The sequence below is a fragment of the Bos indicus x Bos taurus genome, chromosome 24 (assembly GCF_003369695.1).
Source record: "Bos indicus x Bos taurus breed Angus x Brahman F1 hybrid chromosome 24, Bos_hybrid_MaternalHap_v2.0, whole genome shotgun sequence".
NCBI lineage: Eukaryota > Metazoa > Chordata > Mammalia > Artiodactyla > Bovidae > Bos > Bos indicus x Bos taurus.
In genome coordinates this window covers 41237900-41262394 of record NC_040099.1, presented here as the reverse complement: position 1 = coordinate 41262394, position 24495 = coordinate 41237900, and the positions used below count along the sequence as shown (strand labels likewise).

Below are 24495 nucleotides of genomic sequence, written 5' to 3'. Positions count from 1 at the left end.
GGTTCACTACATTTGTGGGGCACTGCCTGGTCTCTAGCACGAGAACATCACCCATTTCCACGGAGGGGCCAGGTGTTCAGAAACCATAAGCCATGAGGACGGCAGTGCGCGCTGTAACTACAAGGTCTACTTTTTCCAGAGGTTCCAGATCGAAAGCCTGTGGACACGCTGTCCTTCCAGTCTGTGTTGCCACTGGCCGGGAGGCGGCTCCTTCCTGAAGGTGAGGAAGAGCCCCCACCTCTGCCTCGGTTCCCCAGCTCTGCACCCGCCCTTCCATGTCGGAAGTTCTGCCCTGGACTCCCGTGAGGGGTCGGTCTGGGGCACCTGATGGTTATCACGCCCCCACAGCTCCAAGCACAGGGCCGGCCTTACAGCAACCACCCGTGAACGTCACCTTTGTTCACCAAAGCATCACAGCGTCAACTCCAGCCTGCGTGTCATGTCCTGACCACCCTCAGCTGCAGTCTGTGGTCTACTTACCAGTTTTGGGCAATCATCTGTAAGCCAAGTACTTTCTCTCTCCCTGCTAATGCAGGTCACTTGTAGAGGAAAAAACAACTAACTTTAGGTGGTTTTACAGCTTGAGGCAAGCAAGATGAATCTCTTGTTTCGTTGCATGCTCAACTAATAGGCACGCCTCTGAGTTTTTTTTTTTTTAATCTTTGGCCGAGCTGCTTGGCATGTGGGATCTGAGTTCCTGACCAGGGATTGAACCCTGTGATGAAGTGGGGAGTCTTAACCACTGGACCATCAGGAAGTGCCACCTGTCAGTTTCATATTCAAAACTTTAAACCGTTAGTTAAACAAAACCACCTACCGATTTGACCCAGCACTTCACGGATCCAGGAAGGAGAAACAGAAGACTTGCAGGGAGCGGAGTAACCACTGGTGCCTGCGGTGAGGCTGAGCTGAGGGTCCTCGAGGAGCTGCAGCGGCTAGTCCGAGGTCACCGCAGGGGCCCAAGAGGAGTAGGAATGCAGGTCCCATGCCTTTCCTCCCAGCCCTCCAGGTAGCAGGTCTAAGGGGAAGGGCGGGGGTCCAGAGGAGTAGGAGTGCAGGTCCCATGCCCTTTCCTCCCAGCCCCTCCAGGTAGCAGGTCCCATGCCCTTCCTCCCAGCCCTCCAGGTAGCAGGTCTAAGGGGAAGGGCGGGGGTCCAGAGGAGTAGGAATGCAGGTCCCATGCCCTTCCTCCCAGCCCTCCAGGTAGCGGTCTAAGGGGAAGGGCGGGGGTCCAGAGGAGTAGGAGTGCAGGTCCCATCCCTCTCCTCCCAGCCCCTCCAGGTAGCGGTCTAAGGGGAAGGGCGGGGGTCCTCCAGAGGAGGGCCAGAGCACTGGAAGGTGACGTGGAGTGAGGCAGCAGGTGAGTAATCGACACGCTCCATGCCTAGTTGTCTGATGGTAAAGGGCACAGACGTTACAAAGAACATTTTCATGATGATGCTGTCTGCAAACACACACGTATTTCATCATGTAAAGTGTGCAGCCCAGTGACACTAAGCACATGCACGAGGGCGTACAACCATTACGGCCATCCCTCGTGACGTTTTCATCTTCCAAAGGCAAACTCTGTCCAGGTAAACACCGGCCCCCTCGTCCCACCAGGCTGCATCTCTGGTCTTGACTGTTCAAGACCCCTCCGTGAGTGACACTGTACAGGGTCTGCCCTTCTGTGCCTGGCTTATCTCACTCAGCATGATGTCCTCAAGGTTCATCCATGCTGTCCATTCCCCTGCCAATGGACACTTGGGATGCTTCGTTTTGGCTACTGTGAATAAAGTTGTGAACATTAGTGTACAGCATCTGTTTGTGCCCCAACTTTCAACTTTTAGAGGTGTACACTCAGGACTGGAAATTGCTGGGTCTATGCCTAAATCTTTTGAGAAAGTATCGAAATGTTTTCCATGGTGAAGGAGGCTACATTTTCCTTATCAAAAACACTCAAAAGATTAAGATGTGGAGTTCTGGAAGAATATCATCAGATACGTAATTTTACGGTTGCACGAGTAAGTGTAGCAACTCAACTGTCATTCATAAATACAAAATTTTATTTGCACTTCATTAGTGTAGAAGGACCACAATGCTTCTCATATCACAACACTCAAGACACGCCAAGTTATTCAAATACATAATGACTTATTTACCTTGACTAAACAAACAGTGCAGTTTAATAAAAGATATACCAAAGATAAGAGTTCACAAATTCATCATCAGACCAGGAAAAAAAAAAAAGAACACAGTCTAGGCTTAATAGGAATAAGCTTCACCGTCAAGGGGGGAGGTTTTATCATTACAAAGGTATATAGAATGTTTAGGCAAATACGTGTAGGTTCTTTGATATAGTAAAATGCATCTCTTTAAAATTCCTTTAAACAGGATTTGTGTAGGACAGCAGCGTTCTTTTAAAATCTTCTATAGTTTCAAAAACATTTCTTTTATTGAATCTTTGTAGTTCTTAAAAGCACAGAGTGCATTCATCAGGAAACCAAAGGGATTCCCAGGCCTCAGGACCAAGTCAAGTCCCACATTCTAACTAGTCATGTTCTACCATTAATGTGAATAAATAACCTTCAAGACCTTTAAGCAAGCATGGAGCTTGCTTTGTGGGAAACACTCCAATACTTCAAAGATGCTACAGCTGGGAGAAATGTAAATAAAGAAAAAGCATTCAAGGTCGCTTTTCTTCCCCCAAAGTCTTTAGTTTTACAAATTTTCTTTAAAACAGTAAGCAAAGCACCACGTTCTTTCTTCTTATCAGAGTATCCCCATCCTCATAATATAGTTATCAAGGACAACTATATTATGTGTTTCCAGAAACACTGGAACTCTCATTTCTCCTGTTCTTCGTATCAGAAGTACGACGTTCCCCAGTGTACACACACTAGGTATTGGGATGATGAATGAAATATAATAATTTGGAGGGAAATATGGCATTTATAACCCAAACTTACCCAGGACTGCATATCTGCATATTTACAAGTTAGTGTATAGCTCTGACGTGGATTACAAAGTGCGAGAGGAAACTGTCAAATGATTGTAGTGCAGAATGCGACCTTCCCCCGTCCAGGAATCGCGCCAACTTCGCCTCCAAAGCGGCGAGTCAACAGCATCGCACGTGTGGTCTGGGCGGGGGCAGCTCTGGGGGGATCTCGGGCTCGGGTTGTAACGAGAGGATGCTGTTGGACAGCTCGTTCCTGAGCATGTCCAGGGGCATCTTGGGGATAAAGGAAAAGACAAACGCATTGTAACTCAACAATGTAAAGACTCTGCAGACTATACAGTTACAGAAGACCAAAGTGTTTTTTTATAGGAAACTCAAATCATCAGAGTTCAGTTAGCCATTCAGCCAACACCTTAGAACCAGGTTCAGGGAGCTTCAACCAATACACAAAGGCTGTGCAGCCCATCTCGCACCCTTCAGCAAAGAGAGCAGACAGACCTCATCGACATTTCCTTTCACAGCCCAGTGTGATGGAAACTTAAAAGTATCAAAAAAATGAAAAAAACGGTTCTGTGCTCTCAGGGAGCATATCATTACTAAAGGAAGAAGTACCTTCTCTTGGCAGCTATACAGACAGCCATTGTACTAAACGCTTCTGAATTACATTGCATCGAGGCGATTATGTGTAATAATAATATAAAAACACTTAAAGATCTAAGGAATCTCTGGATATTAAGCCCAAAGATGCTTGAACAATGTGCTGCTGTCCAATGAGGTCATCTTCCTGGTCTGGCGCCACGAAAGGCCCCACCAGACAGGAAGAGCCTCGATGGGAGGCAAGACCCTCAGTGTCTGCACCTAACAGGGTCCTTGTGGAAAAACTCGAGCAGGAGAGGAGCGACTGTCAAATAAACAGCCCACAGTCTCCCTTGGGCTTCCCTGGTGGCTCAGTAGTACAGAATCCGCCTGCCAATGCAGGAGACACGGGTTTGATCCCTGGGTTTGGAAGATCCTCTGGAGAAGGAAATGGCAACCCACTCCAGTATCCCATGGACAGAGGAGCCTGTGAGCTATAGTCCATGGGGTCACAAAGAGTCAGACAGGACTGAGCAACTAAAAACCAACCACAAATGGTCACACCCACTCCACCTGTGTGCGAGGCTGAGCGAGGATGGGCAACATGGCCCTGAGGATGTGGTGAGAGACTGCTGCTGCGGGGGGCTGAGTCCTTGGCACGGGTCTGCAACCCCAAGTCTCCAGCCTGACAACCCCTGGGGTTTGCTTTCTACATGAGAGGTTCCCAACCACAAACAGCAAAGGACATGACAAAGCGGTTCCAGGTAACATGCTGTCAGGACACGGATTCTTTTTTTTTTTTTTTACCTTTTTCAGGATGTCATCGACAAGCTTCAGGAAGATCTCGTCTACGTTGAAGTTATCCTTGGCGCTCGCTTCACAGAACCGCATCCCGGCTATCTGCTGTGCAAACTGCGAGCAAGCACACATTATTGTTGTGTGCGTGTGTGCATGCGTGCACGCTGGGGGAGGAGGGGACGACACGTGCCTAGTATAAGCACAGGATCCGTAACCGGGAGGGGGAATAGCTCTCGGGCTTTGGGATTCAGACAAGGGCTGGGGCGAAAGGTCTGGAGAGTCCTGTTTATCCTCAGATGTAAAGCTCATTTACATTTGAACTTTAATGCAGGAAAGTGCAGCAATTTCCTACATGATGAGAAACCAGCAAAACACAAGCTGTGAGGCGACACCAGGACCCTCAAGTCAAATTACGTGCACAAGCGTCTAAACTGTAGCGTATCTGACGTTTAAAAATGTGTCCAAAAAAATAAATGTGAGTGTCATCGATGTCCTGAGGAAGGCAGAGTTAGAATAGGAGAACGTCATGAACGCAATGACGTGGGCTAAGAGAAGATCTCTCTGTATAAGACGTCAGGAGGGACAGTAAACAATGCTGTGTATTCTCATGTGTCTTTTCCCCTCCATCTGAAAAATGAATTTAAAGGAGCAGGAAGTGAACCAAAGCAAACAAAGACGAAGGATGTGACTGACTGCATTTTCAGAATTCTGAACCGTAATTTATTAGCAGGGCAAGCACACAGGGTGCTCGCTGCATCCATGGGTGTCTCCCCCCACTGCCCACTGCCCACTCTCCTCACCTTTTCACCCTGCTGTCTGCTGATCTCTCTGTCAGTTTCACAGTCCAACTTATTTCCAACTAAGAGAAGCTCCGCGTCTTCGGAAGCGTACTGTGGGATCGCAACAAGAGAAGCTGAATCTCAAAGCCGGGCACGTCACACCCGAGGGAGACACAACCCCAGGCCACACCTCTCGTCCCTCTATCTACTTGCCCCTCTGTCCACTCGCCCCTCCTTCTCTGAGTATCTGCTCTGACCTAGAGGGCTCCTGCTGGGCACTTATGTGGTCACAGGCACGAGGAAGCACGGATGGTCTCATGACTCCTAGGAATCTACCCTGAGGAATGACTCAAAATACAGGCAAAGATTTATACTCGGTTGAAAAGAATCTAAAGATCCCACAAAGTGGGTGAAGAATGAAATAAGGTACATAAACGAGTGAAGCCATAAAAAAACCAGAAAATATGACCTGGAAGAACATGAAGGTGACACAGGAAGCCACCCGTGATAGAATTTTTAGTGAAGTAACCATGACATGAAACGACACGGAGTCCAGACACAATCTGGGTTTTCTGGGTGACAGCTAGACTGTTTCAATTCACTTTTGTGCTTTCACTTGGTTCTCTAAAGTTTCTATACTGACAGGGTACTGTTAATTTTATGATCAGGAAAAGTTAAGCTGCATTTCTAAGTTTTAAAAAAACATGCGGGCACAGTAGACTCTCTCTCTTTAAAAAGGTCAAAGTTGTCTCAAGTAACTCCCTGAACAGGGGCATTCTCACACATGATGGGAGACGGACTTCCACACAGGGTACCCAAGTGGGCGACCTTGGCCAGGTTAACCAGGGAGCTCGGTCTCCTTGCCAGTAACGGGGTGACAGTTAACAGTGCCCCCAACGGGGTTGGTAAGGGGAAGAAACGGGAGCACGGCCGCACAGAGGGAGAGGTGAGAGCCGGGTATCAGATGGAGGAGGGCAGGTTCCCCACTGAGGTGCCCTTCACACGGAGGCCACCGCCTCCTGGTAGCTCCATCACTGGGTTCTGAGCTGGCAGCGAGGACGCCCCTGTCTGGGGTCCTCGGGAGCACACCCCATGGCCCCAGCATCCCAGAGTCCAGACCCAACCCTGGTTCTGACCATCTCTGAAACCCTGGCAACCGGGGTCTCCAACTCACTTTAAAGAGACACACATTGAAAATGTGCTTGGTAAGACCTGCAGAGGAACGTTCTCCACCATCATCTAACAGATGGTTTTAATACCATCTGTAAACGAAATCAAATTTATAATATACTAAGTGTGCTCGTTATGCAAAGGAGCTAAACCTCAAATTACTAAATGAGGGGGAAACAACTCTCAAATGTGGCCACTGTTTACACACATCTCACCCTCAACGGCTGTGTCTACAGGCGCATTTTGGCTACTCATTTCTTAGCGGGGGACCCACAGGTTCTATAAACTCAGTTTAATTCTACATAGTCAACTGTGATCCAAAGGATAAAATCTTTAGTTCAAAATGAGGGGGTGAAGGCTGTCTCTAGTTTGGTGACCAAGGCCTTGGCGTGTCCCTGGGCACAGTGGAGAAGGCAGTCCCTGGGAGGCTGTCACTCTGTGGACACACACAAAGCGAGCACTCACATGAACTTTCTGCAGAAATAATAAAACTGGCCCCGCACCTGATCCCACGGAAGCAGCCTGCCCATGTGGGATGACCGTGTGCGGGCTCTGATGTCAGACAGCCCAGGGACCAGAATACCAAGCAGACTTTCTCATGTGCAATCTGATCCTGAAGACACTCCCCGCACGTGATCCACGGAAGCAGCCTGCCCATGTGGGATGACCGTGTGCGGGCTCTGATGTCAGACAGCCCAGGGACCAGAATACCAAGCAGGCTTTCTCATGTGCAGGCTGATCCTGAAGACACTCTAGTTCTTCTCTGCCTCACCTGTGATGCAGGACTATGCACCTACTTTGAAAGCTGTCATCTGGATTAAATGACATTCGGGACGGAAAAGCATGCTCCGTGAATGTTTCCCTTCTTCCTGTTGTCACTATTAACACCCACAGCGGAGAGTCCACCTCTGAGAGAGAAACGCCAACACCTACCTTATCGATCATCTTCATCCATTTTGGCAAATCATCGAATGTCTCCTTCTTAGTGATGTCGTAGACTAATATGATCCCCTTGGCACTTCTGTAATAAGCTGAGGTAATGCTGTTGAATCTCTCCTGACCTGCCGTGTCCCTGAGAAAGAGCAGCAAAAGTCAGTCCCCGAACAGGGCGGACAGGGAAGACTTGGCCCAGCCGTGGCAACTCCCCACAGGTCTGTGCACATTCAATATTACTGGGGGCAGCTTCTCTGAGCTAGGTGCGTCCAAACAAAATCTCAAGGAAGCCCCAATTTCTCCCACAACAAGATTCTGAAAAGTAAGTAAATGCCGTGTGTAACAGTGGAAAGGGCAACACCCCATAACTTGGTGGTTATCAATGACAAAATATACGGGTGATATTTAATTTAAACAACTTAAGCCTGGCAATCTCTATTAACCAACCTCAATGGTGAGTATCTTATCTGATTTTGCTTAGAAGATGACCAACAGTCCCCACTAATGAAAAAGGCTGTAGTCTTGTCATTTTCTTAGTCCTTCAAACAGGTAAAGGAGGAAAAGGACCCCACAACTTTGCAAACACGGTCAAGTTGACTACTCTTCAACTGTGACCTTGAAATCTAGAGCTTTATCTCTTCTCCAGGAAAAGCTGATGTTTCCACAGGAAGACATACATGTATTAACAGTGCACACAAGCTGGCCAAGACCCACTTTCTCCACCTAAGAAGCTGAGAAAGTGCGTGAGAACTATCACAAATTTACAAATGAGGCTCAAGAGAGCAGGCCTTCTGACCAGCAAAATGATTTCTTTTAAGCCAATCTGTAATTTAGCTTTTACCGAAGAAGCGTAACTCTCAGCACACTCTGGGAGCCCCGTGACACAGGTGGCTTGTGGTGGAGAAAGCGAGGGGCAGTGGGGTACACAGAAAACGAGGTTCTTCCTTGCAAGATGCTCAGACTCTCACAGGACAGTGCCTAAGCTTCCAAAAGGGGGAGACACTGAAACCTCTTCCAAGTGCATTGGATGGGGTGAACTTTGTGGGGCCGTGTCCCTAACACACTTTTGGCAAAGGTGTGATAGTTTACGCCTTTGTTCCAGACTAGACTCGCCACCAAATTAGCTCCCCTTAGGGATGTGTCATCATGCCAAACAATGAAGCCTGTTGGCAAATTCATTTTCACATAAAGCAATGCTGCCACTTTGCCCAGGGGATGTAAGGCTCCCCTGTGCTCTTTCTTGGCTGGAAGGCCCAGGGGCTTAGGCTGGTCTGTTTTGTCCACAAGGGCCCAGGGGCCTGGCCTACCACAGGCCCTCCATCTATATGTGCAAAACAAAAGGCTAGTGGGCAAAATGCAGAAAGTGGATGCCAATTCAAGGCAAAATAAACTTTATTTTTTGACTCAAGACTGCCCCCAAATTGGATTCCTGAAGAATTCAGAATTAAATAAAACCAACTTGCAGACACTAAAAGGCACCTTCCAATCAGGTGAGAAAGAACTGACTCAGATACCGTTTCATTCACAGGAGGAATCAGTGAACAAAATTATTCCCGGGACCCTAGGCATTTAGGGGCGTAATTAATACTTTAAAAAAAAAGTATTTTCCTGACTGTGGTTTCTCTTCCCATCACAGTGCTGGCTTGTTCAACTTAGGATTTGATAAAACAGCTCTCACTTACTTCTTTAAAAAGCAAAAATAACACATGTTTTTCTACTCTGAAGTCTGTGGTTAGCACATTATAGCTGCACCACAAATTTGAACAGCAACTGGGTTAAGGTCTTCACTGAGCATTTTGGGAATTACGTGCTCTCCTGAATCTTTATGATAAGCAGTTTTATGGTGGCTTTTAGCGTAAAACAATTTCACATTCGTTTCTCTAAACATTCACTCAGTTAGGATTCAGAAATCAGGGGCTGAAGAACAGAGACATCAGACATAATACAAGCTTTTGGAAAATCATTTTGAGGCTGCTGTGGTAAGAACACTTAACATGAGGTCTGACCTCGGAAGCAGGAACAACACAGCACCACTACTTACAAGCATGACGCACAGCACACCCGGGAGAGGCTTTAATAAAACCCAACAATCAGAATCAGGATAGTAATAGGCATTTCTGATATTAAGATTCCGTGGAAAAGCAAACGGCAGCCCACTCCAGTATTCTTACCTGGGAAGTCCCATGGACAGAGAAGCCTGGCGGGCTATAGTCCAGGGGGTTGCAAAGAGTCGGACACAACTGAAGCGACTCAATAACAACAAACGGTTAGCGTTCAAGACACCAGCGAGGAAACATCAAGGCCAGTCCCTAAACTCCACCTCTCTGTGACCAGTTCTTGACTGTGTGAGGCAGAAAAGCATCTCCACTGAAGAGAATAATCCACATTTCCAAAACATCTAGGTTGCCAAGGCTATGCCTCTCCAAGGCTCCTTTGATCATTTCCCCACTGAATTATCTGCTCTCACAGATAGTCAGAGAACAAGGTAAATAGAATCCGATTCAGTTCAACAAGTATTTATTAGATTCCTACTCTGAGCCAGGACCGCAAAAATTTCACCCCAGTCTCCACGTCTCACACAGCTGGACAGTAATACAATACCAATGCCCCGATCGGGCTTTTATCTATCCAACAAGATGTAGAATCCTCATATTCCCACCTTTATCTAAATGAATCTTAATTTCCACTGTAATGACCGAGAGCTGACACTTCTAGAGATTTGCAGTACATCAGCCAAATCATCATTTATTGTGGGTGGAATATGATATTATTATTATGTCTCTCTCTGCTTTGGGGGCAAATTGAAAACTTCCTGCCATCCTTTCCCCCCAGTTTGGTACTACAACCATGCTTTGAGAAACCATCATTTTTCTGTATTTAATGTATCTGGTGAAATGACACAATTCTTAATTTGCAGAAATCAACGTCCGTGTATGAAAGTTGCACCTCTTCAAGCAGAGAATGAAAGGAAACAAGCTTGATGTCGACACAGGGACTCTAGTGGAAACCAAATTCACCAACAGTGAGCACTGGACCGAACAAGAGACCTTCATGTGGAGCATCTTTTTGAGGGGGGGGGGGGCCATGCCATGCAACATGCAGGATCTTAGCTCCCCAACCAGGGATCAAACCCACACCCCCTGCACAGGATGCTCTGTATGGGGGACTTCCACTGGACTGCCATGGAAGCCCCCCATACAGAGCATCTTAATTATGTGTTTGCCTTAAGGCAGGAAGCCAGTTTCTCAGCTTTAAGTCTATCTCAACACAACAGCTGGAAGCCTCTGTGCGTGATTTCCAGGATATGTGCTGCTGCTGCTGCTGTGAGGTCATTCAACTGTGTCTGACTCTTTGTGACCCCATGGACTATAGCCTGCCAGGCTCCTTGTCCATGGGATTTCCCAGGCAAGGATACTGGAGTGGATTGCCATTTCCTTCTTTCCTTCTGCAGGGGATCTTTCTGACCCAGGGATCAAACCCACAACCCAGGGATCGAATCCATGTCTCCCGCACTGGCAGGCGGATTCTTTACCACTGAGTCACCATGTGGATGTAAATTCATGAATCTACATTGGGGTTGACATCTTATTTTAGCTATACTTACACCAAGTTCTATATACACACACATAGACACACTTTAAGCAAAGATGGGAAAATGGTTCTTTTCCTAACCAAAGATGATCAAGGAACATCCCAAAGATATGAAATACAAAAACACAAAACAAAAAAACAACCCCCGTCACCCCCAATCCTTCAAGCGGGTGAAACAGTCAGCGATGACCCATGGGGACGTTACCTGACACGGCCGGCGGGCGCCCCGCACGGGGGCGCGGGTGGGGATGAGACATGGCACTAACACGGAAGCGCTAGGTGACGATGGAGCCGCCGGTGCGGCAGCAATGAACGCGATGGAAGCGACACACACACGGCGGACAGACAGAGCTGAGGTCGACCTGCGAGAGGAGTTAGTGGCTGAGACGCTGCGGCGTGACTGTGTTAGCGACAAGGGCGACGTGGACACGCGGCGGGGGCTCCCACAGTCCCTCCTCCAGAGGGGCTCCTCCCGGGTCCCCAAGGAAGGTGGCTGAGCGGCCCCCACACGGCTGGGTTAGTCTCTCACACGCTCCTGGGGTGCGGGGAGGGGGCTCTGGGCTCCCCGCATGGGGCACAGAGGGGCTCAGGGCACGAGCGTGCCACCGAGGACACGCCCGAGGGGGCCTTGCCCAAGATGCGCAGCTCCGGGGAGGGAGCACGCTGGCCTTTCTCTGGACGCTTGCAGAGTAAGTAACTCTGAAAACGTGTAGACGAGCACTGGAGCGACTGTCTCAGTGATGACGGTTTGTCGGATGACATCAAACTAGGGACTAAAGGCTCCAAGCCAGTCACCATGGAAGTATAACACGACCATGCATCTCCACCCCTGTGGCAAGCAGGGCTGAGCTACAGGGGCTCTTTCCTGAATGCTCTCTAGAAGGAAGCTCCGTTCATTTCACCTGAACGAGAGCAGAGGAGAGGAGACGCAGGAGAGACAGACCCGCTCCGACGGTTAATTGTATTAGACGAGCGTGTGGACTGCTGAACACACACGGTGATAACTGGGTGCAGGGCCCCACTTACCAGATCTGTAGCCTAATTTTCTTTCCTCTTAGCTCTACGGTTTTGATCTTAAAGTCAACACCTGTAAATAAAACGGACGAAGATGAAGCAAAAACAAGGCAATCTGTCAGAAGAGCAGTACTATTTGTATGCCATTGTTGGAAAAACCAAAAAACTGACCACACTGAATCCCAAAAGGAGAGAGAAGAAATCCGCAGGTCCCCGAGACGACCACCACTCTGTGCTTCTCCACACAACGAGCAGCGTATGTTAGGTTCTACCCGGAACTGGAGATGAAGCACTTGCTATTCATAATAGAGTTTACTACTACTAGAGACGCAGCTTAAAATCCACTTAAAAATCACAATGAATCATTACACAAACAATGGCTTTATACACATGCTATCTTGGGGGGAAATTCTTACGTGGAGCACTCAATCTTGATTTCAAACAGCCATAGTCTGAATTAAGAAATTATCGTAATAAATTCTTTAGCATTCACAAAAGTGACTTTATTATATTGCCAGTAGTATGGAAGAGGAATTCTTTTTGAAAAATTTTACTCATACAAATTAATTTCATTTTTTAAATTACTTTAATAGTAGCAAGCAAACCATGACAAATCCCCATCCATCTCTAGTTCAGCCTTCAAGGCTTCAGATAATTTTTTAAAGCAAAGTTTCACCTGTGGATATTTCCTTATCTATTTGTCAGTTACAGAAAACTTCAATACTTTTTTAATACAAATGTCACAATATTTGTGAAAAAATATAAAACAGTATTTTTTACACAATTCTCACAACTAAGAAAAAAAATAACCAGCTAAAAAAAATAACACCAGCTAAACGTGGGAAGTGGAAACCTAATCTCTATGGGAACAATTAATATTTTCTGGCTGCTTTATGGATCCAGGGTCCCGATGCTGTGAGGTGGAGGATGGAGGGGGCACGACATAGCTCTTCAAAGTCAGATGATGTTCCTGAGGTGACGGGCAAGGCGTGTGACTGACGTTTATAATTAGCAACATGCTGCAGACATCAATGCAACCAGAAGATGTGTTTACAAGCCTGGGTGGGACTGAGGTCTGCACAACAGAGAAACGTGGCAGGAATATACAAGTCACAGCTGGAGAAGAGGCCACAGCACCTGCTTCTTACTCTCTCCCCCAGCCCTGATCTCAAAGCTCATGCACATGTTGGGGAAGCCAATTTCACTTTCAGTTCTGGAACAGCTTTGCTTTTCCGAGTCAGATGACTCTCAGCCAGCCTTGGAACAGGAAGCATGTCTGTACACGACCAACATCCTCAAGCAGAGACCAAGCGGAATCCTTTGTGATTCAATCACAGGGAAGGGCAGAGCCTAACACGATACTCTTCGAGGCACAGAAACCAGCCTGCACCTATGTGCTATGCTCTGATTTTGAAAAGGCACAACTCAGACAAAACCCCTTCTTCCTGCTATCAGCGTAAAGCTAGGGCCTCACCACGTGATTTACAAATCTAACTCACACTGCACCACGGCCACTCTTGTGGTTCACTTTTGTTTCTAGTCTGTTTTTTCAGTTTCACTTAAGGGAGCTGCCACTTTCGTTAGGACTTGTTCCAGCGGCTGCCACATCTTACTGAAAAGAACTAGCAGATACTTCTCTTGTGAGCTCTGCTTCAAGTTAACTACAAGAATCTCTAGAAACAGCACAAATAACTTTTGTTTTGATTAGGCTGTTTTCTCTGCTAAGAACCGCTCTCAGTCTGATCATGTCAAGTCTTTTTTCTTCAACCAACTTAAACAACTTCCTGACTTTAGCATTCCTGCACTACAGCTATTTTGTAATCACAAAGTTTAATGAATAAAGACAAAGGAAAGGGTATTAATAGTCAAAAGTATGAATAAGTGGTAATGTTATCGTGTGATTATAAATACACTGTTAAACAAAGATGAACGAACAGCAAACAGGATGAAGAACGTGTTTAGCCCAAACTACTTAGTTTTATTGAATAGGTTAAAGACATCAACAACAAGAGAAAAATATCCAGTGGCTAAATCTAAAATTCCACAAAAGGAAACAGCTCATTAAAACAGTGCTTGCTCTTAAACGAAATCTCTTTTACCATATAGTAAGAGCCACTAGGTTAGCTGGTGATGGCTGGAAACTTACTCCAACCTATGGCTTGGAAACAAATCCTAACATCAAAGTATACTATTACACGTTTTTAAAAAGCTTTTTTACATCAGGTAAAAAGTATCTCTTAGTGTCCATTGTTAACATTTGCAGGTCACAGAAATTATAATGATCCTGAATAAAAGGTAGCAAGTCACCAACCGCCTCAAGGAGGGGATTAGTTTCGGGAAAAGTCAGCACAGAGTCTCCTGACTGAGCAGGGGGGGGCCAGGATCAATGTTTATAAACAGATAAGGGACAAAAAAAGTGGCAGCTCTTATTGAAAACCCATTTCCTACAGTGTCCTGACCATCCTGGGAAGCAAGCAGCTAGTACTAGTCAGGTGGTGGAGACAGTCCTGCCTGAAGACCTGAGGCATCCAGACCTAAACCGACAGGTACCTGGTCAAACGCCCTCTCTGCTCTCCTCTCCTGGAGAACCTCCCCATCTGCCCAAAAGCCTTTTCAGGTCCAGGGGTTCCCTTCTGTGCCTCCTGACGGCTCACCTTCCCCCTCCCTCCAGCCCTGCCCGTCCAGCCCTGACCCGTGGCTCCGCTGGTCTCCCCCAGGTGACAGGAACAGGTGCCTTCTCAGGACAGTCACCTCTGGCCTCCGGAGCCAAGAAGGCTGCCTGGCACAGGGCAGCGGTCCAGTAAATCTGATGGAGACCGGCCCCTCTTCTCCATCAAACGCTGGGTGTGTACGGAGAAAGGGCGACTAAAGAGGAGGAAATTGGAGGTAACTCAGGACTGATGAGGAAACAAGCACACACATATTTAAATCATAGGAAGGAAGTACAGGTGCTCTGTCGTGAGCCCATCTGGCTGGCAGAGCAGCAGGATTCAGGGTGCCTGGAACACATGCATCACCCTGGAACCCGAGCATTTAATTTCTCCTACAATCCCAGCTTGCGGTTGTTGAGTCCCTAAGTTGTGTCTGACTCTTTTGCAATCCCATGGACTGTAGCCCACCAGGCTCTTCTGTCCATGGGATTTCCCAGGCGAGAATACCGGAATGGGTTGCCAGTTCCTCCTCAAGGGGATCTTCCTGACCCAGGGATTGAACCCATGTCTCCTGAATCAGCAGGTGGATTCTTTACCACTGAGCCACCAGGGGAGCCCTTACAACCCGTTACTGGTGGACCATCCTTAGAGGAGGGTCAGTCTTCACATGCCCAGGTCCTCTCCATTACACACGCCACTCCCGTCCCCCAGGGGATTATTACAGTAACCGTTCACTCAGTCACTGAGACTGGAAGTGATCCACTAAGGGAACGTCCTGCTGGGTGACAGGGGTCTAAGTCTTCTTAAACATATTTCCATCAGGAAGGACACAGGTCACAGGCTGTAATCCCTCTGTTGTATAGACACAACTATTCAAGTCTTTCTTGATCTTAATTCCCTTTAATAATGATAACAGTGTCTATCAGATGCCCTGAGCCTGACGTGCAACATGAGGGCTCCTTCAGAAGCCCAGCAAGCTGGGTGCCACCCTCACAGAACAGAGGAGAGACCAAGGTCAGATCACTTCTGCTAGCTGAGCGGCAGAACCTGGGTTCAAATTAATTAACACTGTTCACAACCAAAGGCTGTTATAAAAGTCAAGCATGTGGAAACAGGGAAAAGTGTGAAACCTTCTGCAAGTGGCCCAGGGTCACCATAACCAAGCTCTTCAAGAACAGAGCTTCACCTGGTCCTGTCACCGCTGTACTCATGTTTCATAAATCTCAGCAAGAGAATAAAGAAGTGTCATCCTCAGTGCTGATAAGATTTCGAGGCTCCCTGGCAGGCAAAACATAACCAAAAGAACATTACCATGTTACTTTTTGCTGAGGCATAAAAAGTCAGAGGATGAGATGGCTGGATGACATTACCGACTCGATGGACGTGAGTCTGAGTGAACTCCGGGAGTTGGTGAGGGACAGGGAGGCCTGGCGTGCTGCGATTCATGGGGTCACAAAGAGTCGGACACGACTGAGCGACTGAACCGAACTAGTCATAAAAATGAAAATAGCAAAAATAAACAGAAGTTTCTTTCTTCACATCCCTTTCCAGCACAAACTTTAATAAAAGCAGAACTGACCAGTGGCCCATGCCTGGGATAGAGCTGAGTATTCGTCCCCCCGCACCACCCCGCCCCCCACAACAAGGACTTGGAGTTGGTGTGAGAGTATGATTTTAGTTGACTTCAGTTCAGATACTGCAGTCCATGGGGTTCCAAAAGAGTCGGACGCCACTCAGCAAAGAACCAACAACAAAACAGGTTCTGGAGGCTGTAGGATTTCACTCTTTGAAGTCAAGTCTCAGTTCAAGCAGTGGTGACAATTATTAACTGTTGCTGCCGATTTATAACAACTATCTTGAGATCACAGGCTGGCCTTTCTCCCAAGGACATATATCTTTCACAGTGTCACCCCATCCTGGATGTAATCTTTCCCCTGATGGAGGCTTCCCTGCATTTCCACTGAGTTGACAGTGAGAAAGTAAACTAAGAAATGTGCCAAGGTCACGGTCACCCAGATGGAGGAACATTTACTATCAGAAAGTGGTCTCTTGACCGTGAGGCCAGCCTTCCACCTGACCACTGTCTTTTGGGGGAGAGCACAGACGCATTCCCCCAGCAGCGCACCCTACAAAGGGCAGGCAAGGCAGACCATCCTCCCGCATTGCCCCGGAGGGGCCCCAAACCACAGTTTAATACCATGGGGCTTCTCCTACTTAAGCCGAGCTATGAGAACTCAACGGACCGAAGTAATGTAACTGTAAAACTTGGATCGCCTCAGAAGCAGGTGCTACTAGAATAGTTTAAATGATTGCATGTCATTAAACAATGCTTGCAGGCCTGAGGATATCAGCGTCTGCCCTGAGTCTAACAAGACCTGCCTCCCCAGTCCAGACTGGGCGGTCTGTATCTCTGCAAACAAAGACCATCTGCGTCCCTCACCTGCATACACACAGGAGATGGCCCTGCACCCGGCTGGAACAGACATGCCGCACACGAACTTCACAGGCGAGGCGGGGGGGTGGGGGGGGGGAGCCGAGGTCACGGAGCACGTGGGCCCCGATTTTCGTCAGGGCGTCTCCACCACTTGCCTCCCCTTCTGCAGGGACCAGCCAGGCAGGCAGGTGGGCTTCCAGCCCCACGAACAGCCAGTGGGATGGAGTCTCACACAAATACACACCGCCCCTCAGAAAACACTTGCTGAATGGTGTACAAAGCTATGTTTTCTTTGCAGATTCAAACAAATGCTTAATTAGAACGCTGCTCCTGGCACGTGAGGCTGGAGAAAGCTCTGGCCCTACCAGCAGTCTAAGGAACTCAGGCTGCCTTCTGAAGGCCGTCCCTGCACCCCCACAGCTGTAGGGGAGGCAGACTTGAAGGTTCTGGGTCCCTCTCATCCTACAGAGGCAGACCTTTCTTCTCCAGGAGGAGCTCCATGGTGAAATAAAGGCCAAATGCACGTAAGCCAGGTCTTTAAATAGATTATCAGCCCCAACAACCTGATCGCCAACTCTCCACACTTTCTGGGAAAGACAGCTACTTTATTCCACAAATGCGTTCTGCATAAGTCTATCAGCGTGCTCTGAGTTCATTAAATAAGCCAAACCGCACAACACACAGCACAGGCTGGCATAAAAACTGGCGCTCCTCGCCCACTCCCGTCTCCCTGAGTCATCCTGTTACATCAGCCCAGCAGGGGAGGGGCTGACGCTGGAAGGTCTGGGCTTTGGAGTGGGAATTCGGGACAATTCTCCCTAATTCCCTTGTAAGTGAAATAGTCGAGCAGCTCAGCCATTGCTTCAAAGACTGCCCAGGATCACAGAAGAGCAACACAAAACGCACAGCTCAGAATTTTAATCCAGTATGAAATGTTCATTCTGGGTTTCGAACAAAAATCTCTGACCTAAATTTCCAGAATAAAGTACAAGCGATTTCCCTTGCCAGTGGTTCCACTCACCGCGTGTAGGCAAAGCAGAGTAGACCCTAATGGTGGGATCTCCTGCCTCCTGCCCGCTAACGTTCAAGGTCAACCCACAGACAGCCACTCCTGCATGGGATTTACAGCCACCTGCACCTCGGACCCGTTGGTTCTGTTTCTGGCTCTACTACTACGGGGCCGGATGACTCAGTCACCTGCACCACCAGGCTTCCCTGCCTTGGGAACAGTGAACACAGGGCCTGAAGGGATGGGCTAGAGAACTGAGACCCCGGCACGCGACTGAGTACAAACAGGGCTCCACCGAGCACTCTCATCAGGGCCAGGCTGTGAGGTTAAGTTATTGCTGCAAAAGGAGAAAAACGTTGACAGGGTCATGAGGACCTCAAACTGAGTTCAAAGAACTTTTAAATTCTGATATTCTGATATTTTAAATTCTTTCCTATTTTGGGGGTCTACCTCATGTTATCTTTGTTTGTTGTTTTTTGAAAAGTTGGTGACAGTGGATTGTTAAAAAAATGTCCTTACGTGGCAAAATAATAAAAGAATTGGCAATCCTCTGTTGGCCTCTGGCATTCTGGAAGAAACTTCACTGTTCAGGAAACTGATACTCTGGTCCAAATGGTCTTACCCCTCCTTTTCCTGTATTTAAATGTATTTTAGTAAATATTTTAAAAGTTTCAGATAGTTGAATGATTAAATATTTAGAAATGAGCCTTTTAAACCTTTTCCTCCCAGAGGAAAGTGACAAATAATGGGGGCACAGTTACAGAGAATCAGTTTCAGTGCTACCATTGATGGCACCACTCTCCACCCTCACAGGGCTGTCGTGGGGCCAAATTAGATAAGCAGGAAAGAGTTTCATCCATATTTTCAGAGTAAAGTGAACTTAAATCCCAAAGTAAGCTAAGGAACAGACAGACAGAAGGAACTCACTTGCAACCCTGGCCCTGACCACTCACTCACCGCTGGGCCACTGTGGGCGAGCTGTCTACCCTTTGGGACTCTGCTTCCTCATCTATAAAATGGGGAAACTTTCAGGATTGTTGTGAGGTTTAGAAAGAGTGTATTTTTGCTAGTACAATGTATGTGCTCAAGAAACTGTAGCTGCCACTAACAGAATGTAACTGTTTACACACAAAGACAAAATAAATTACTTATCCAAAGTCACAGACTAGTTCATGGAAAAGCTTAAATCAAGAGCCTAGGTTTTTTAGAGTGCTTTTCTAGAAATGTAAATTGCTGGGAGTGGGGTAAGGGGTGCTGCCTGGTAAAAACATTTTGATCCAAACAAAATTAACAGCGAGCTTCCAATAGTTATATAAGAAACACAGGTCGACATGGTATTTAGAGAGTTGTGAATTTCTACAGCCAACCAGTTTTTTTTTTTTTCTCCTGTTTCTCAAACTTCGAAAAGCTTTATCTGACAAACCATGCTAGCCACATCAGACTAACTCAATTCCATGAATATGAAATCCCATTTGAAAGTAATATTGCACCTGGACAATTTTCACTAAATAGGTCAATTATTAAAAGTCTTTTCAGTTTCATACCCTGGTGAGTTCTGTGTGTCTTTTAAACCAAAACAACTTCTGGTTTGATCAGTAATACGACAACAACAAAACCAACATTTTGTTCAGTTGTAATTTGATAAAATAGGCTTATTATCTCAAATCCCTCAGGGTTTCTGCTATGCTTCTTTACAGAAAGTCCGGTGAGCCTGCCTGGCTTTATCAAATGCTCACTGGAGGGGCTACTTCCAGTCTGAGGTCGGCTGGGGGCATCACCTGAGTGACCCTCCTGGGTCAGCAGCACCTGCACAAGGCGGGTGGTCTTTTCCAGACTCTGCAGCTGGACAGGGTGAGGCCGGCGGAACAGGATCTGTGCGGAGTCTGTGGAGATGAGACTCAACAGTGCGCCCAGAAGGACCCTGTGAGCCACCTGCTCAGGTGGGGGCATTCAGGTGAGGCAACATCAGCTACACCTCACCCAGTGCCGCACGTTCACTTGCTTTTCTAAGGAACTCAAGGAATGAACTTATCTCTACAACATTCCAGCGTGGAGGAAGGCCTTGACCAGCCCCCACTCCACCCAGACTAGGGGGCTTTCCCTGCGCTCCCCAGATGGTCTGCACACATCTCCACGTTGCCCTAGTCGCCCTTGGGCATCCCCAGGACCCCTCTTCCCCACCCCTCAATCTGGACAGAGGCTGTCCTCCTCACCACTGAGGCCCCCATGGGTAGCACAGCGCCCGCGCACAGTAGGTGCTCGATAAGTGATCTGATCCGTGGGAGGGAAAAGCGACTCAGAGGCAGAGATAGAAGGGGGTTTAGTTGACTTTCTCAAAGTGTTCTCACAGTCTGGGTCAGACCAGAAGTTGTCATCCTGTTCTGAACTTCCCACAAATAAACACTTATCAAGCCAAGGACTATAGGCTCTGTATGGAGGAAACAAAAACAAGTGAGATAAAGTCAAAGGGCACAAGGGACCCCAGCGGCAGGGGTGTGGGGAGGCGTGTATACATGTGCATTTATGTTTGTTTGTTACGGGCACAAAGAAACTGACTGCCTGGGCCCCTCCTAATTCCCAAGTGCCCGAAGAAACTGCCTCCCTGCCAGGGCCGTACCCAGGGCACTTTATGGCTCCAGCTGATACAGAAGGCCCACCCTCCATGCTTCATGGCAGCCCAGGACTTAAAGCATTCACCCAAAGTCCCCTAATGATGTGGGGGTGCTGCTGCACATGGCCCCAGCTTAGGAAACCCCTCCCCACCTCCCCTCTGCCCTGCTTTACAGCACATCTTCACCCTCCGTCTCACTCTCCATCCACCAAACCCTATTATCCACCCAGAAGGCCTGTGCTGGTTTCCTCTACATCACATAGTACAACTGTGTTATTCTTTATTTTTGTATATTTTTAAGTATTGAGCCATAAAAGATGGATAATTCTGAATTACTTTTAGTTCTATTTTACTTATGCCAGGTACTAAAATTAACAGCACAAACCCTCTTTTGATGGTTGAATAACTTCACGTACTTTATATGATCCAAAAGTGGATATTTGAAACAGGTCTAAGCTACACTACTGAACTTTAATCTCATGGTTTCAAGGCCAAGATCTTAACAACAAACGGTACAGAGAGCACAAATACATCCAAAATGGTCTATTATTAAAAAGTATGAAAGGAAACAAGTTCTCACAAACAAAATGACAACATGAGAAGTGTAAGATTAATCTTTCAATAAGCCATTTCAAATGGAGGGGTCTTCTGTAACAGGACAACAAGGCCAATTAATCTCCAAATTGTATCACCTTGGAACTATCTAAATACACAAGTGGTGTGTGGAATGAATGTTTCAGTTCTGAATTTCATGTTTATATACTATGTATTATTTCTTGGACCTCCCCGAGGGGAATCCTCCCCCCCACCTACCCATTACTGAAGGTGACTGATCTTCCCCTCAAACAACTATCTCATCTGCGCGGTTCCCTATCTTTGACAGCTTTTAAGGGGTTTTCCAGAGAAACTACTGTTACACAGTGCCCAGACAGACCTCAAAGCCAAGGCCTATACATGTGACTCCATCAGAAAACTTCCCTGCAGTTTCAATTTTACATTTTGAGGACAGGCCACTTCCAGGCCCAGGGGGTTCCTGTAGTTACCTGGCTGCCCCCTTCACCCACCTGGCAGTGCGGGGGGCGGGGCAGGGGGGTTGCCCTTCCCACTTGCGGGTCCCCTAGGTTATTTGAAGTCACAGAAAAACACAGCTGAAGTCCTTCTGCCCACATTTATAGTTAAAAGACGAAACTTCTTAGTCTTACTCCGAATATTAACCACAGACTCTCCTCCACAAGGGATTTAAAATTCCCATTATTTCAGCACAACATAAAATTGAGTTCAAAATTAGAAAAACAAGTCGCGCGGACAGTGGAAAGGCCCCTCCTCCTAGGAAGGCAAAACTAAGGCATCAAAATTCTCCAGAGGGGACCACTCCGGCCAGCCAGCCAGGGCACAAGCTCGTGTCCACCACGCTGCCCGCCTGCCCCCGCTCCTCTTCCTGATGAGTTGGGCGGGGGGGGGGGGGGGGGGGGGGGGGGGCGGGTGCTCCCGTGGAGACATGCTCACACCGTCCCCGGCCGGACGGGCCCCGTGCATCCCCGGCCTCGAGACGGCCAGGGCGGGGGCTCCGTCGGTCCGGGGATGCAGGGGCCCCCCGGGGCCGCCCCCGGCCCGCCTTACCCACGGTGGACTTGCAGGCCTCGCAGAAAGTGTCGTCGGTGAAGCGCTCCATCAGGCTGGTCTTGCCCACGCCGCGGGAGCCGATGATGATGACCTGCAGCTTGAAGTCGGCCGGCCTGGGGGGCTGCTTGCGCCGGCGGGCCTGGCCGCCCGACAGCGCCGGGGAGCCCGCGCCCAACCCGCCGCCGCCCGCGGGCCGCCTGTGCAGCGCGGCGCCCGGATCCATGCACGCATGCGGCCCCCCGAGCCCCCGCGCCCCCTCGGCCTCCGCCAAGCGCCGCGGCTCGGCCCCGGGCTGGGCGAGCGCGCGCTCGAGCGGCCCCAGCGGGCCGTGGGCTCCGCGCTGCAGCTGCGCCGCCGGCCGGCCCCCAGCGTCCGCCCCGCCGCCGCCGCCCCTACCGCTGCCGCCGCCGCCGCCGGGGGAGGAGGAAGGGAAGCAGCTACTCCGCAGCAGCGGCAGCAGCATCCCGGGCGAGGCGGCGCGACGGCGCAGGCGCAGGTGGGCGGGCGGCGGGGCGGGGCGGAGACCCCCGAGCGCGCCCCCTGCCGGCCGGAGGACCGCCCGCGCGCGCCTCCCGCTGCCTGCTCGCGCTCCCTGCTTGGCCTCCGCTGCCTTCTGGCCCCCTTGCCTTTCTTTCTGCGACTTTCACCTTCTGCTTCCCCTCCATCCGCATCCCCTCTTTTCCTTCTTCCCTCCTCCTGTCTCTGCTGTCATTGAGCGCAGCCCACAAACACTAGGCCCGTGCGATAGCCGTCTCCCCCAAACCTGTTGCATGCACTCTGAGATAGTCCCCCTCCCCACCCTGCCCCACATCACCGCTGCAAACTCGCACTGACCGTCCCCGACCGGCCCCCGCGTCGACCCCCGCCCCCTGGGGGTGTCCCCTGCACCCCCGCCCCGGCTCAGGCCCGGACCCACCCACCCCTCTTGGAAGGCAGACTGACCACGTCTGATATTTTCCATAGGAAACTCGCCGAAATCAGTTATTTTTAGTCCTGATTTCTGCCTAATGCAAAGTGCATACGTTTTCAGTCCGTTTAACTCGTAAATAAAATAAATAGGCTACTCCTTTGGGGAAGCCCGTGAGTTCAAACAGTAGTAAGGAACTCCAAGACTGACACTCCAGAAGTTTAGGGACTCTGAGCTCGGGCTGTGTGTTTGGCCACTTCTGTTTGGAAGGATTTAAGGATTCAGAAAATCACTGCTCTGATCCCTCGCCAGGGATCTGTTTAGCAAATTCCTCAGCGTGAACTTGAGCACCTCAGAACACAGGGTTCTAAACATGATAGGAGCTGGCACATTCGCCCAGCATGATCGTGTAACTCACCAAATTTCAGCTTTATTTAGAACTAGGTTTAGTACCAGCTTAGTCCATGTGGGTATTACTCTACTAACCTGATTTGTGAAAGTGCAGCATTGCCCACAGGGTAAACTGGAAGCTCACACGTATGAGAGAATTCTTAGCTCTCCAAAAGCAATCACAATAGAAGTCTTTTCGGTATTCTTGCCACGATAATCCCATGGACAGAGGAGCCTGACAGGCCACAGTCCATGGGGTCACAAAGAGTCTGACAGGCTGAGCAAACTAACATACTTTCACTTAGGATGTTTAAAATATGACCAGATCTGTTATTTTAAGCATGGCTCCATCACCTAACAGTCAATGAGCCTTTCTGAGCTGTAGATTTCTCTCCCCTTCTGTAGGAATGAGAGTGACTCCTCTTAGTATTCAGCCTTGTCAGGAAAACACCTGCTGACAACCTATGCAGCGTTTGTTACAAACAGTAACTTACTCCACTAATGTAAGGAATTAAAGAACCTGGTTTACTCAAGGCTTTCTAGAGATATTCCAGTTTCGCAAAGCAAGACACATCTGCAGAGGTAATCTCAAGATTTTTACTTTGGTCTATCCTGATTTGTAGCACTTCCTGTCCCAATAGGCAACATTTTGTGGTGTGGGTTGTGTAGCCAAAGACCCTCTTGCCTGTAATATAGTATCTTCCTCACGAAGCAACTCTGTAATATGTCCTCCACTGGGATAGTTAATGGGTTAAGTGGCAGGGAGTTGGGTAGCCCGCCCAGAGGGCCTAGATAAAATCCTTAGTGTTGCTTTGCACTATCTGTTATTACATAATGTTCCAGCCTGTAGAACCAGATACATAGTACAATTCAGTAGCTGTTTGTAAAAGAATGAAGGACATTTCCTATTGATATAATTAGCGGGCTCTGTAGGCTGTCCTAAATGCAGATTGTGAAATAAAGGGGATACCCTGCCCACCTGCTTTTCCCCTGGAAATTCCTCCCTATCATTTTATAAGATCCCCCTTCCTTCACTACCAGTTTAGCGCCATCATCACCACCTAAGACCAG

General features: G+C 48.5%; 1 protein-coding gene across 1 annotated transcript; it reads right to left on the bottom strand.

The window, feature by feature from the left end:
• Positions 1–2022: 2022 nt before the first annotated feature.
• RAB12 (RAB12, member RAS oncogene family) lies at positions 2023–22577 on the bottom strand. The gene is made up of 6 exons (XM_027525569.1): positions 22125–22577; positions 11812–11872; positions 7195–7333; positions 5113–5202; positions 4322–4426; positions 2023–3211 (listed from the first exon to the last, which is right to left on the bottom strand). Exons 1-6 carry the CDS (start codon positions 22348–22350, stop codon positions 3098–3100), a joined length of 735 nt encoding a protein of 244 aa, XP_027381370.1. The 5' UTR covers positions 22351–22577; the 3' UTR covers positions 2023–3097.
• Between the last annotated feature and the right edge of the window lie 1918 nt (positions 22578–24495).

Bases quoted from the DNA above. Each gene is read 5' to 3' on its own strand.
- RAB12 (XM_027525569.1), bottom strand. From the start codon at position 22,350: ATGGATCCGGGCGCCGCGCTGCACAGGCGGCCCGCGGGCGGCGGCGGG. The intron at 11,873-22,124 runs GTAAGGCGGGCC...TTTTATTTACAG, and splicing joins GGCCTGCAAGTCCACCGTGG to GTGTTGACTTTAAGATCAAA. The intron at 5,203-7,194 runs GTAGGTGTTGGC...GCGATCCCACAG, and splicing joins GGATGAAGATGATCGATAAG to TACGCTTCCGAAGACGCGGA.